Source organism: Panthera tigris, chromosome E2 (genome assembly GCF_018350195.1).
Source record: "Panthera tigris isolate Pti1 chromosome E2, P.tigris_Pti1_mat1.1, whole genome shotgun sequence".
Lineage (NCBI taxonomy): Eukaryota > Metazoa > Chordata > Mammalia > Carnivora > Felidae > Panthera > Panthera tigris.
In genome coordinates, this window is record NC_056674.1 from 42181566 (window position 1) to 42196478 (window position 14913).

A 14913-nucleotide genomic window follows, 5' to 3' on the forward strand; every position below is an offset into this window, starting at 1 on the left:
CACATGCACACGGCACACCATAGAATTTAAATTCCCCATTTTAGCTAACGTGGGACAGGAGCAAGAGGAATTTATGACAGGAAGACACACAGCAAGAGATCTGATTTAAAAAGCACATCAAAATTTCTGAACCCTTTTGCCAGTAAGTGTGAAGATCCCGTGTGCCATGCCCTAGAAGCCCTCATTAATTCACTGAAGAGAATGATGTCATCCTGTGGAAAAAAGCCAGGCTGAGCCAAGCCTGCCCTGGCCAAGATTGCTGCTGCTGAACATTGCCATGGCTCCAGCCCCTGCCCCTCCCATTTCCCTGGCAAGGGGACAGAAGCTGATGTAAGTGCAGAAGCAAGGGAAAGGAAAAATAAGCTTCTGAATCACATTAAGGAAAAACAAAACAAACAAACTTCCTTTAATTTGAAAGTTCTTTGTTGTCAAAAGGACTTGGGTGCCCTTAGTATTAAAACAGCCTTTCATTTTAATGACAAAAAAAAAAAAAAAAAAAAAGACTTTCCTATTTCTAACTAAAATCATACTTGCTTGATGGCAAAATGAACTAAGGTAGAAGCTGAAAGACTTGTCTCCTTTAAAGGGCTTCCTTTAAACCTGTCAACAAGAGAGTCCCTAGGACCTCAATGGAATCCCAGAGCAATGGACTCAAGCTGCACGCAGATCGAAGTCTCCACATCCAGTGATGCTAACTCAGCAGCCAGAGTAACAGAAAAGCAAAAAGACCCACAGACTGATCAAACTTTGAGGGATGAGAGAATAATCTTTAATTTTTTTTTAATGTTTATTTATTTTTGAGAGAGAGAGAGAGAGAGATCGAGTGTGAGCAGGGGAAAGGCAAAGAGAAAGGGAGACACAGAATCTGAAGCTGGCTCCAGGTTCTGAGCTGTCAGCACTGAACCTGACGCAGAGCTCAAACCCACAAACACAAGATCATGACCTGAGCCAAAGTCGGACGCTTAACCGACCGAGCCACCCAGAAGCCCCAAAGAATCTTTATTTTAAAAAAGAACCAACGGAGATGAAAAGGAATATGGTTTCATTTACTTTCTGCAACTGTGATGCTTGAGAGTAAGACTGCTTTAAGTACTTTTTGACTATTGAATTTACAAGAGAAACTCTGAAATGAATGGTACAAACAAAACCAAATATTCTGTAAAGGAAGCTTTGTAACCTCTTGACACTGAAAAGGAAGGTGGCTTGAACCATCTCAAGAGACTAGTCAATTTTCCAATTGAGAAAATCCTATTTTACTTACACTTCCGTTCCAGCTCCCTCATTTCTTCTGGTGGAATTTTCATTTTATCAATGTGCTCACGTAAAACACTAGCCCATTTCTGAAGAGATTCCATCACAGTCCAAGGCCTAGACATGTCTGCAACAAAAATGACCAGGGTCTCCGGCAAGGACTCAGCAGAAACTGCAAACTTCAGCAGACCTTTATGATACAGGTCTCCATCCAGAATCCACACGTTGCAGCGTGTATGATCTAAAAAAAAGAAGTAAAGCGAAGTTACAACCTCACAATGACCATCAGCACAGCTGAAAAAAAGCCACATCAAGAGGAATTTAAAAGTGACAACCACAGAATACCATACGAAACGCAACAAGAAATCCTAATCAGAAAAGAGGTCAAGTGCTCAGTGGGCAGTAACCTTTGGTCAAGGTATCTGATGAACCATTTAAACTTAAAGATTTCTAAATTGTCATGATATATTATATCCACATGTAAACAGATTCCAGCAATGTATAGTAGAATAAAGAGTCAAGGACATTTTAGCTTTTAATAAGAATCAAGATACATACAAAAGCTAAAATGTTCACTGGTCAACTGCACTACCATCTACATAACCCATTCTCCTCAGATATCAGCAATGTATGAGGCAGCCAAGCTGTGCCAAGCAGCCTGTGGTTAAATAAGGTCTTCTTGTCAGGCATACTAAGCAGTGCGTTCACGTACTACAAAGGGTACCAAAGAGACAGGACCTTTGTGTTTAAATGCCAAGATAAAATCATTACTTATACACACTGAGGTATGAGTTACTGGATGCCTGGTGATATTGAGGAATTAGTTATTCTTGGTATAAGAATATGGTTATGTTTTTAAAAATCCTTATCTTTTAAGGGTTCCTGAGTGCCTCAGTCGGTTGAACGTGTGACTCTTGATATGAGCTCAGGTCATGATCCCAGAGTCATGGGATCAAGCCCTGTGTCAGGCTCCGTGCTGAGCATGGAACCTGCTTGTGATATTCTCTCTCCCTCTGCCCCTCTTCCCAGCTTATACTCTTCCTCTCTCTCTAAAAAAAATTAAAAATTAAATTTAAAAAAAAAAATCCTTATGGGATACCTGGCACCTGGGTGGCTCAGTCTGTTAAGCACTTGACTCCTGATTTTGGCTCAGGTCATTATCTCATGGCTCGTGAGTTCAAGCCCTGCGTCAGGCTCCATGCTGACAGTGCAGAGCCTGCTTGGGATTCTCTCTCTCTTCCTCTCTCTCTCTCCCTCCCTCCCTCCCCCGCTTGTGTGCATACACTCTCTCTCAAAATAAATAAACTTTTAAAAAATTATTATCTTTTAGACATACAGATGGAAATATATGCAGATGAAATGACATAATGTCTGAAATTTGCTTCAACATAATCCAGTGTGAAGTGAAAGGAGAAGCAGGTGAGAGTATAGTTAAAATAAAATTGGTAAAGAACTGATAACTGTTTAAGGCAAATAACACATAGGTTGGGGTTTATGATTCTAATCTATGTTGTACCTTCTTTTGTTTTCCATAATTAAAAGCTAAACATACACACAAATGTGCGTGCAACTGCTGACATTTCATGAAACATGTGCTTCCAAAATCATAACTGGATGATCAAACCATAGGAGGTACTTCTCCAAAATGATAATCTATTTTTAAAAGTTTTTAGATACCATTTTTGAGAAATATTTTTCTTACAAAAGTGCACTGAGGGAAAACTCCTACAATCAAAAATATCATTTCACTAACTTTTTCCCCAATAAATTCCAAAATATACTTAAAAATCTATCTTCTGCTAACTACCCTTTTTTGTGTAATTAATTCATTAAAACATATGCTGTAGGGGCGCCTGGGTGGCTCAGTCGGTTGAGCGTCCGACTTCAGCTCAGGTCACGATCTCGCGATCTCGCAGTCCGTGAGTTCGAGCCCCGCGTCGGGCTCTGGGCTGATGGCTCAGAGCCTGGAGCCTGCTTCCGATTCTCTGTCTCCCTCTCTCTCTGCTCCTCCCCCATTCATGCTCTGTCTCTCTATCTCAAAAATAAATAAACGTTAAAAAAAATTAAAAAAAAAAAACAAAAACATATGCTGTAAAAACTTTTAATATTCACAACTTTATTTCAACAGCATAAGGTATCTATTATCTACTGTCTAGCTATACTTTCAAAATTCTAATACACTTAAAAAAATTTTTTTTTTTTTAACATTTATTTATTTTTGAGACAGAGAGAGACAGAGCATGAACAGGGGAGGGTCAGAGAGAGGGAGACACAGAATCTGAAACAGGCTCCAGGCTCTGAGCTGTCAGCACAGAGCCTGACGCGGGGCTCGAACTCACGGACCACGAGATCATGACCTGAACCGAAGTCGGCCGCCCAACCGACTGAGCCACCCAGGCGCCCCCTAATACATTTTAGACAGTGGTTTTGGTTTGGGTTCTGTGAATGCCTTCAAAGATATTGCTCTGTACTTGAAGCCCACTGATTTTGATGCCTTCCCCTCACCAAGCATCGTTCCTTTCTTCAGCCTCTCTTCCCACTGCCCACTACACATTATCACCCACGTGCATGGAGATCACACATAACCACATGTGACGTTAAGCAGACGTCCACAACCATGGAGGCAGTGGTCCTTCGACATGTCATGCCCTACCACAAACCAGGGACAAGAGACCATTTTTTCTATCTGTGTGATTATCTGCAAAATGTATATTTATAACCCGGTCACATCACAAAAAACAAAACAAAACAAAACAAACCCAAAACCTACTGAAAGAAGTATAATTAACTACTGGTAAGGGCAACTCTTCCATCAAAAAAAGATCTGCAAAAACAAAAACAGACCTGCAAGTAGGTGGCCTAAAAATGCAGAGACCAGGAAATTTTTAAGGCAACCTTAAGGAATCTGAAATAAATGCTAACATGTCCTTCAACTCAGAGGCAAGTAATTATGGTTAATATGATGCTTTGGCATGATATATGCTTATGCCATCTTGATAAAAGCAGCTATAGAGATTCACAGAGTATCTATACCACATTTTATACTTTCAAAAGGGTACTAGAGCTACCACCACTGTGTCTCAAGTAGTCGGCTATACCTAACGTGTGCCACCTCTCATTGTGTCAACTTACAAAACAGGTATGGTTACCCAGTTCTACAAATGAGGAAACTGAGGTGCGGAGTGCTTAGATCAGTCACAACTAGCAATTATGGGAGCAGGACTCTGAACCAGTTCTGGTGGCTCCAAAACCCAGGTGCTTCCACAATAACCACGCTGCCCAACGAAAACTGGATGCAAAAGGCTCAGACAATATGAGGCCCTCCCTCTAAGTCTAGCCCAACGGCCCCTCTGTCCCACCCCTACCCGCACTGATGCCAGTGGGCCCAGCTGGGCACCTGAAAGCCTCTGTCTTCCTTATACAAGAAGAGCCCTCGGCACCAGGCCCATCTCCTATCTTTCTTTCACATCTTTCAGGCAACGTTCGGTGCAGCAAAGGAAGCCAGGAGAGGAAGAACAGGTATAAAGTCTCTGGGGTTCTAAAATGACCATTACCTTAACATTAATACAATGCAGCTCTCCAAGCTTTAACAAGAGATCCTGATCTCTATGAAATGACTCTTGGAGATCAAAGAATTATACTGCTGGAAGGGACTTGGGTCCAACTTCTTCATGTTAGCAAAAAGGAAATGGGGAACCAGAAGTGGTAGGATTTAGTCCCTTATATAATCACCCTTACACTGTGATCCTTACTGTTTAAATGGATAAAGGCAAATACAAAGAAAGTAATCTAAAACAGATATTTCACCCTTACGCTACACAGATAATCTTCTTACATATGAAAAGACTAGGCACCAATGATTATTTATTTTAGAGCCATTCATAAAGCTTTAAAGTTTATAAAGGAAGCATTACTGAGCAGTGGTAACCAAAAGCCATTACTCCAATCCAACTAAAAATTATAAGAATTTTAAGAAATACCTAATCCTTATGAATGTTTCTCATATAATGTTAATATTCCCAACTACCCTACAGGTAAAAACTATTACTATCCACATTCTAGAGATAAGGAATTAAGAGAGAACATCCTCACCCCTGAGCCTCTGTCCTCCACTGAAAGAAACATGGGAAATGAGCATTTCTAACATTGTCACAAAGAGACCTAGAAAATTCTCCTGTGAATATCTGTTAAACTGTTACTCTCTGAATCATACCAATTTCAGATTCTCCACTAGAACCGGCAAAGTAACAACGTGTCCAAATCAATCTGCTAAATATTTCTCTCATAGAAAAGTCCAAAGGTTTTAAAAACATCTTTCATAGTACCTATATGTGCATCTGAAACTTTACCTTCAATATCTCCTTTTAACTGGGGGCTACCCAGAACAACAGCTAACAGCCTCATTTCTCATTTTTACTAACATGCTATAAAAAGGAAAGAGGGAAGGGGCATCTGGCTGGCTTAGTCAGAAAAGCATGCTACTTTTTTTCTCTTTTTTTAAATGTTTATTAATTTTTTTTTGAAAGAGAGAGACAGAGTGTGAGGGAGGGAGTGGCAGAGATAGAGGGAGACACAGAATCCGAAGCAGGCTCTAGGCTCTGAGGTGTCAGCACAGAGCCCCATGCAAGGCCCAAGCCCATGAACCGTGAGATCATGACCTGAGCCCCAAGTCAAACACTTAACCGAATGAGCAATCCAGGCACCCATAAAAACATGCAACTCTTGATCTCACGGTCATGAGTTCGAGCCCCACACTGGGTGTAGAGATTACTTACATAAATAAATAAACTTTTAAAAAGTGGGTTAAGTCCTACAAAGACATACACTTCATCTATTCCCCTGTGACTAATTCTCTTAGAACTAAACAGAAAATAGGAGCCACAACAGCAGAATCTGAGATATGCATTTACCCCTTACCACAGACCAACACATCACTCACCATCTCGGTCCTCATCGTGGACGCTGAGGTAGAGATACTCTAGGCCTCTTCCTTTTTTGCCATGCTCAGCTCCTTGAAGTTTAGTCATGAGGGTTGTTTTACCAGAACCATCTTCACCTACGAAGGATGTACAAGAGAAGGCAAAGTGTGCTGTTTACTCTAGGCAAGGATGGGGAATCTTGACACACAAGTGATAACGAAGGTTTCACACAAAGCCTGCTGCTGAGGTCTCACTTGCACTCATCATAAACAAAACAAGCTTTGCTATAAGAATGGAGGGGGGACAGTGGTGACAAAGGTGACAAATTCCAAGATATAAAATGATATTCTACTGTAGTCATCCTTATTTCACAAGGGAAGGAATAAGGCAGGTCCACAGGTCTATATGTCCAATTTATAAGACATATATTCGGAGAAGTGAAAGTAAAAGGTGGGGTTAGTTTCACACAAAATAAAGTTTTACCACAAGAAAAGCAAGAAATCTTCAAAATATAATTAAACTTACAGTCCAGAACTCTGAACTAAAAAAAGTCTGATCCTGCCTCACAATCATGAAGAATAGAAGCTATTATTCACTTTTGATTTTAGTACCTCTCTTTCATAAGCATCCTGAAGGCTAGGAAACTGATGAAAATAATTACAGACCCAAGCAAAACTCCTAAGCACAATCTCAGTAATTATCAAGTGCCTCCTCATACCCCTCCAACCAACAACCACCCGCACCCTCAAAAGAGAAACCTTAAACATTAAGAAGAACCACCACCCAGAAACATTACAAGGCACCCCTGGTATTTAATAATATGGAATTACAAGACATAAGAATTAAGAAGCATTCCACAGATCAAAGACCTCCTGTCCATCCCCAATGTCACTACTGTATTCAGAGACTCCACATCCCCATCCGAGCTTTGGTGAACAACTCTCAGCCTGACTTCAATACCTGCTCCTTTTGAGCCACCTGCAACTCTGCTGCCAGAATTCCCTTTGTAAAACACAGATCTGGTGACCTTGGTTCCTCACTTTACTTAAAGATCTCTAAAGGTCCTCTATTACCTTCTGCAGTGATCATCACCTAAAGAAGACCATAAGCTCCCCCTCGAAAATGTTGGGAGGGGCACCTGGGTGGCTCAGTCGGTTAAGCATCCGACTTCGGCTCAGGTCATAATCTCATGGTCCGTGGGTTCGAGCCCCGCGTCAGGCTCTGTGCTGACAGCTCGGGGCCTGGAGCCTGCTTCAGATTCTGTGTCTCCCTCTCTCTCTCTGTCTCTCTCTGTCTCAAACATTAAAAAACAAACAGGGGCGCCTGGGTGGCTCAGTCGGTTAAGCATCCGACTTCAGTTCAGGTCACGATCTCGTGGTCCGTGAGTTCGAGCCCCGCGTCGGGCTCTGGGCTGATGGCCCAGAGCCTGGAGCCTGCTTCCGATTCTGTGTCTCCCTCTCTCTCTGTCCTTCCCCCATTCATGCTCTCTGTCTCAAAAATAAATAAATGTTAAAAAAAAAATTAAAAAATAAATAACAAACAAACAAACAAAACCACTGGGAAAACCACCCTCACAGTGATTCCCAAGAGGATTAGGGGATGGAAGTGAAACAAACGGCCTTGAGAATCAGGGGCCTCCAGGAAAAAGCATTATCAACTCTTCAGCCTTCCACGATCTGACCCAACTTATCTCATCAGTCACCTACAAGGAGCTTCTGGCATCTTCCAAACCCCCACACCCTCCTGTCACTTCTGTGTCACTGCAAACACTCTGTGCCCCTGCATGTTAACACTTATCCTTCAAAACACCTAACCCCTAAAGTACCCTCTTGCAAAACAGCATCAAACACTGTGATGCCTTACAATAATCTTCCCATGCCAGCATGGTGTAGTGTAATTACCAACATATCTGTCTCTCTTGTGCAATGTGTGAGGGATGCCTGTGCTCTCCAGTGCCCAGCCGATAGGAATCTCTCAACAAATGGATTCTCTGGATGAATGAACCTGATCAAACTCCCTCACTTATGGACAGAAACTGAGACCAGACACAATAAGGGACCTGACCCAGGGAACCCAGCAGGGAGGGCTGGAATAATGCAGTCAAGTCCCTAGTGAGGACCCCAGGACCTCCTGTCCTTTGCAGAGTCTCTGCGACTGTGCCCTGCTCATGAAGATGGAGGAACGGTTCCGGTGGCATCTCCCCATACCCCTGACTCTCAAGTCACCTCATTTCCCCCCACCTCCTCCACCTAACCTTCTCATATACTCATCCCCCTCTCCACACCTGCAATTTGGTAAACTTTGAGGCTATGACCACACAGAACCAGTGACATTTAAAGTAAGGCTGATGTTGCGGCCAAATGACTAAGGAATGTGCCGACAACTCCACGCCAGCATCACTGACTCTCCAAAAGAGATAGCCCAACCTCAGGCACGGTGGACTTGGCCACTCTCCGGCTGTCCAGCCAGGATCTCCAAGCCCTCCTGGGCGAGGCAGGCTGCGGGCAGGAGAAAGGAAGGCTGGGACCTGTGAGAGGGGCGCCCGTCTCGCCCACCCCAGCTCCCCGGGCAACGCCCCACCTCCGGCGCTCACCGAAGACCAGGATGTTCTTGCCGGACGGCAGCTTGGATCTAGCGCGAGTGGACACCTCGCTCAGAATCGAGGACCTGTGGCGATAACAGCAAAGCGGTCAGTCCAGGGGCTAGCCTGGACCTGACTGGCCCGCGACGGCCCGTCAGTCTGTCCGACGGTGCAGCCCAGTCCGGACAGCTCCCCACTCGGCCGCACACTCCCCGGCCCGCCGGCCCCGCCCGGCCGCCTCGCGGTCTTACCATAGGCTCTGGCCCTCTTCCTCCTCGCTGGTCAGGTCGCCGGCAGCCGCCACGGCTGGCCCGTTGGGGCCCAGCAGCAGCTTCTTCTCCACCCCCACCGGCGCCATCTTGCCAACTGCAGCCACAAAGAGGGCCCTCCCCCGGGCCCGCCGAGGACCCGCGAGGACCCTGGCCGGGCCGCCCACTCTCCGCCGCCCTCGCGCCGCCCCTCACGCCGCCCACCCCGCAGGGTCCGCGCCGCCCGCCGCGCTTCGCTGGGCCCACGAAGTCCGCCAGCTCCCACAGGGTCGTGAGGCCGCTGCGGCGGCGGAAGGTGGGCGGCGGTCAGGCAACAGCCGGGGCAGCCATGCGCAGAGAGGCGACGGCGGCGGGACCTGGAGCCGCCGGGACGGAGGGCGCGCGGGCGGCCTCTGCCGGCCAAGGGGAGTAGTGGCACTAGCCTCGGGTCCTCGCCCAGCTATCCGCTAGCGAAGCGCCGTCGAGGGCCCAGGCTAACGAGAAAAGCTCAGGCTTTGGAGTGAGACTAATACACGATAGCGCCATTTATCTGGCGCTGATCTGTGCCGGTCACACATTATCTCATTGAATCGTATCTAACCCTTTTACAGACTAGAAACCTGAAGCTCAGAAAACTTAAGAAACCTGGCCAAGGATCCCAATGCTAAAAGGTAGCATCCCAGTACTTCAATCCTATTCACTGAACTTAAGCTATCATGAATTTTGCCTAATTCTTAGCCCCGCAATGAAAGACCCATCTTAAACTAGACCCCCAAGTCCTCATAAATATCCCGCTTTTCACCTCACTCCCTATTGAGTGCAAGGTAGTAATCTTTACTGCAGCAAACAATACAATTGTGTTTATTAACTTTTTTTTTTTTTTAAGTTTATTTGAGAGAGAGGGCACGCGAGCACGCTAGCAGGGGAGGGGCAGAGATAGAGAATCCCAGGCAGGGTCCAAGCTTTCAGTGCAGAGCTCCACACGGGGCTGGATCACCCAATCTGTGAGATCATGACCTGAGCTGAAATCAAGAGTCAGATGCTTAACCAACTGAGCCACCAAGGCGCCCCTTAACAGGTTTTTCAAAATGATATTTCCAGGGAGACAGCATTTCACAACAGAAATAGGGAGCTTTGATTTCCTTTCTTGGGGGTGGGGTTAGTGACAAGAAAGATATGTGAAAGGATAAAAGGTCAGGGAGACAAGGGGAAGGAAAAGGGTAATGGAAGGAAAAAAAATACACTTCACTCATGGAGCTTAACTTTAGTGGCCTTTGAGGGTTCTTGCTATCCTCTGTGGAAAACGCTCACTTTACAAGGCATTTCTAAATATCACAAGGAAGTGGGATATGGCAGAAAAGCAACCACCTACGTGAGTTTCAAAGGAGTAGAATTCTGATCCTGGCTCTGCCAAAATGTTGGCAGCATGAGTTACAGGATCCAACAAACGGGCATAGCATCGGCCAACCTGAATGTAAGGTTCAAACAAGACAATGAGAGTGAAAACCCATGAAGAGTTACACCCTTAGAAGTCTGGAAAGTATTGTAAGTCATAAAAAGGCAGTGTCTGGATTTCCATAGGACAGAAGATGGAGTTTAAAACTACAGGCCAGTGAACTTCATCAGCCCTAGCTGAAATTCTCTAAATGTGACATGGAAAAGGAAAAGATAGGACAAGATTCACAGTCTCTCTTTTTTTTTTTTTTTTTTGCAGGAATGCCAGGCAAGAGGATGCTAGACATAGCAAATGCAGATTTCAACGGGGCATTTGACAATTCACTCAGACAAAGTGAAATGTAGCCTGGATGATAGCATTGCAGCAGGTCAAAGACCAGGCCCAAAGGGAACCGATGAACAGGGATAACCAGAGGCTGCTAGGAGCCTGCCCAGCCTCTCACCCTGGCCCAGCACCTCAAGTTACCCTCAGTGACTTGGATGAGAATGCAGCATCACACTCAAAGCTGTGGATGATCTGAAGTAGGAAGAGATGCCTAATATACTAGATGACAAACTGGGTACAGACATACTCTGGCAGTAAAGCCTCATTTCTTTCTGGACACATTTTTTTTTAATGTTTATTTTTGAGACAGAGAGAAAGAGTGTGAACGGGGGAGGGGCAAAGAGAGAGGGAGACACAGAATCTGAAGCAGGCTAGAGGCTCTGAGCTGGCAGCACAGAGCCTGACGTGGGGCTCGAACTCCCTAGCTGTGAGATCGTGATTTGAGCTGAAGTCGGACACTCAACTGACTGAACCACCCACGCACTCCCTGGACACATTTTATCAAGACGAGTAAGTGTCCAGTGGTCAGTGACTAAGCCCATAAGGAGACATGACACTGTTCTGCTGAAGCATGAAGTAACTGGGCTTATCAGCATGAAGGATAGAGAATGTAGAAGGAAAAGGAAGTGGGATATGGCAGAAAAGCAACCACCTACGTGAGTTTCAAAGGAGTAGAATTCTGATCCTGGCTCTGCCAAAATGTTGGCAGCATGAGTTACAGGATCCAACAAACGGGCATAGCATTGGCCAACCTGAATGTAAGGTTCAAACAAGACAATGAGAGTGAAAACCCATGAAGAGTTACATGGGAAAGTGATGGATAGCTATCTTTTCCTTTCTCAAGGATTAGCATGTAGAAAAGAAATTCAACTTTTGTGGTTCTACAGAAGGTGCTTGAGGAGGGCACATTTCATTTTAATCTAAGTTAGAACTGACCACCAATTATCACCTTGTGAAGTAGTAAATTCCAGGTTTCTGAGGATTTATGCAAAATTAAAGACAGCCACAAAGGCTGAGATTGTTGTACAGCAGTTCATGCCTCTGGCAGGGAACTATAACTGAGGTCAATTCCAACTCCAAAGGTCTGTCATTATTAAAATCATTTTTTATTCCCTGTTGATTTTGTCATGTCTAAACTCCTAAAGCTATACAGTTCTCTAATATGTCATCGTTCTTCCGCTTTCCTTTTGATGTGTCTTCATCTATTTTATTACCAAATATTTCCATCTGAGGGGGAAAAAAAGCAGTTCATGTTAACCAAGTTAGTGAAGAGTTAGGATAAAATTTCAAGGTTTCAGAAGGCAATATAGCATTGGTTAATTTTTTTAAATGTTTATTTATTTTGAGAGAGAGACAGAGCATGAGTGGGGGAGGAGCAGAGAGAGGGAGAGAGAATCTCAAGGAGGCCATGCACTGTCAGCACAGAGCCTAACTTGGCTCGATCTCATGAACTGAGTGATCATGACCTGAGCCAAAATCAAGAGTCCAACACCTAATGGACTGAGCCACCCAGGTGCCCCAGTATTGGTTATTTTAAATATAGTCTCAGTAACTGACACAAATCAGTGTCTAACCGACAGTGTATCATATTCTTGGGGATGCTTGAGTTAAGCAGTGTTTGATTTTTCTGTTAATTTCCGATCAATAAAAGAACTATTACCTGAGACCCACTTAAAGTAGAAAAACATGTTTAAATCCTTTCTGAACATTTAAGAAACAACTCCTGATTAAGCCAATAAGACTGACAAAACAATGTTTTCCCCTTTGACCTAAAACAACTTTCCTAAGTCTTGAGAAGTGCAAATCAAAAAGCCTATTTAAATGGACAAGATTCATTCACACTTGAAATGCTATAAGGAATTTTCCTAACTTTAATTTTTTTTAATCTTTATTTTTGAGAGAGAGAGAGAGAGAGCAAGCAGGGGAGGGGCAGAGAGAGGGAGGCACAGAATCCGAAGCAGGCTCCAAGCTGTCAGCTCGGAGCCAGATGCGGGGCTGTTAACTCACCAACTGTGAGATCATGACCTGAACCGAAGTCGGACACTTAACTGACTGAGCCACCCAGGCACCCCTTTGTAATTTTAAATTATTCTTTTATTCAGGGGCGCCTGGGTGGCTCAGTTGGTTAAGCGGCGGACTTCAGCTCAGGTCATGATCTCGTGGTCCATAGTTTCAAGCCCCAGGTCGGGCTCTGTGCTGACAGCTCGGAGCCTGGAGCCTGCTTTGGATTCTGTGTCTCCCTCTCTCGGACCCTCCCCCGTTCATGCTCTGTCTCTGTCTCAAAAATAAATAAACGTTAAAAAAATTTTAAAAAAATTATTCTTTTATTTAAAGGAAATTTTGAATTTAAAGAAAATTTTCTTATTGGCTCTCTGCAATTCATTATGGATCAGAAAATTAGAAATTTAGTAAAAATTCTGGGGCACCTAGGTGGCTCAGTCGTTTGAGTGTCCGACTTCGGCTCAGGTCATGATCTCGTGATTTGTGAGTTTGAGCCCCACATCGGGCTCACTGCTGTCAGTGTGGAGCCCGCCTCAGATCCTCTGTCCCTCTTTCTCTGCCCCTCCTTGCTTTGCGCTCTCTCAAAAATAAACAAAACATTAAAAAATAAATTTAATAAAAATTCTTAATTTATCCAAGTAGATATAGTCATGATGTGAAAAGGTCAAAGAATACAAACTTTTCTGGAAATACCTTTCGGGACTGAAGAAATCTATTACAATGACACGAAGCAGTGAACCAATGGGTATATAAGCACAGGTGAGCTTTAAGGCTCTGATACTTGATCCCTTTGCCACAGCAACAGCATATTAAGTTTAATAAAGGCTGCAACAGCATCCTTTGGGGATCAGGATAGGAATATAAAAAGAGTAAGAAAAATAGACAACTGAGGTCAAATAGCTTGGTTTTCCACTAGAAGAAAACTAACTTAAACGATAAAAATTTGTTCTAAGCTTTTAAAAAGCAAAGGCATACACCAAAACATACACCAGAAAAGTGAACCTGACCATAGAATTTGGGGATATTCAAAGGAACTGCACAATTAGCCTCTAGAAGAGGAAACATTTTAGTTTAGCTAACAAAATGTCAAACATTGATTTAATATGTGGGAACTTCATTTGAACAGCTTGGGAAACTATTCTAAGTTCTGGGGAGGAACTTACACTGGGTGAGAATATATACTAAAATCCAAATGTCTCACATGGTATCCATTACAATATAATGTCAAATAATGCTTAAAAGCTGATATTTTTTCTCTGACCTGTGTTCTTTGAGCTTAAGGAAAAATAAAAGCATATTCCTAAACAAATGTTTGACCTTATAAAGGAATTTTGCTTACTAATCTACACATTAAAAAGTGTATTTGTTTTATAAATTACTTTAATAATTCAAAGAGATACAGAATCACAAGGAGTATTTAATTAAAACAGTATTGTTTTCACATTCTCTGTTTCATGAGAGTTTAGAAGATTTTAAATTGTGTTTCAAGCCATTGTATTCTATTAGTTAAACCTAAAAACTGACAAGTATTCTGATCAAGGAGCTTCATGCTTGGAGCCTTTGGTCAGATTGTGGTATTTGTGAGCAAGATCCACAGCTTTCCGTCCTTGCTGAAAGGGGAAAGACCACAAAATTAAATTCCAGTGATTTCCCATTTTCTTAACTCCATTGAAAAGGTAATTTACTTCTTCTTTGGTAAAATTTTTACGAATTCTTCTTTTATCTGTAATTAATGAGAATCATAGAATATGTAAGTACTTGCTGAAAAAAGGGATCTTCTTAACTTACTCTAAGGATAAGTTCTTAACTTACTCTAAGGATATGAACTATGTAGTGAGAAAGCTTCATGCCTGCATTACTCATCATATAGAAATTCATTTCAATTTTAAAAATTGAGTGCCTACTATTAAGCTATGTCTTATCACTGTGAATTCTTCTATAATTTTAACAATTCTATTGCAATACGTGGAACATCTTTCAATCAAGAAGCACAAGAATTTATAAACATTTGATTTTTAATTCTCTCAACATTCCTGTGAGGACAATTAACAGACAGCTTACCTATCTTACAGATACAGTCTTCCCAAAGGGCTCCAAAACTTCATAGAATAAAAAAGAATATCGACACTTGTT

General features: G+C 43.2%; 2 protein-coding genes and 1 long non-coding RNA gene across 10 annotated transcripts in view; 1 reads left to right on the forward strand and 2 right to left on the reverse strand.

The window, feature by feature from the left end:
* DYNC1LI2 (dynein cytoplasmic 1 light intermediate chain 2) overlaps positions 1-9190 on the reverse strand; it is a 26621-nt gene extending 17431 nt beyond the window's left edge. The window contains exons 1-4 of one of the 2 annotated variants that reach the window (XM_042970511.1): positions 9003-9188; positions 8764-8837; positions 6191-6307; positions 1262-1492 (exon numbers count right to left, since the gene is read on the reverse strand). In XM_042970511.1, the coding sequence (XP_042826445.1) occupies positions 1262-1492; positions 6191-6307; positions 8764-8837; positions 9003-9109 (529 nt within the window). In that variant the 5' untranslated portion in view covers positions 9110-9188. Of the gene's footprint in view, positions 1-1261; positions 1493-6190; positions 6308-8763; positions 8838-9002 lie in introns of both variants that reach the window. The other variant, XM_042970509.1, reaches the window with a different exon arrangement.
* On the forward strand, positions 7683-11042 carry LOC122234366. The gene is made up of 3 exons (XR_006212143.1): positions 7683-8859; positions 9611-9670; positions 10714-11042. It is a non-coding gene; the product is annotated as an uncharacterized LOC122234366 (long non-coding RNA).
* A 3137-nt stretch (positions 11043-14179) lies between these two features.
* TERB1 (telomere repeat binding bouquet formation protein 1) overlaps positions 14180-14913 on the reverse strand; it is a 41512-nt gene continuing 40778 nt past the window's right edge. For 4 of the 7 annotated variants that reach the window (XM_042970013.1, XM_007090389.2, XM_042970008.1 and 1 more), the window contains one exon: positions 14180-14503. In XM_042970013.1, the coding sequence (XP_042825947.1) occupies positions 14316-14503 (188 nt within the window). In that variant the 3' untranslated portion in view covers positions 14180-14315. Of the gene's footprint in view, positions 14504-14841; positions 14880-14913 lie in introns of all 7 variants that reach the window. The other 3 variants (XM_042970012.1, XM_042970010.1, XM_042970009.1) reach the window with 3 other exon arrangements.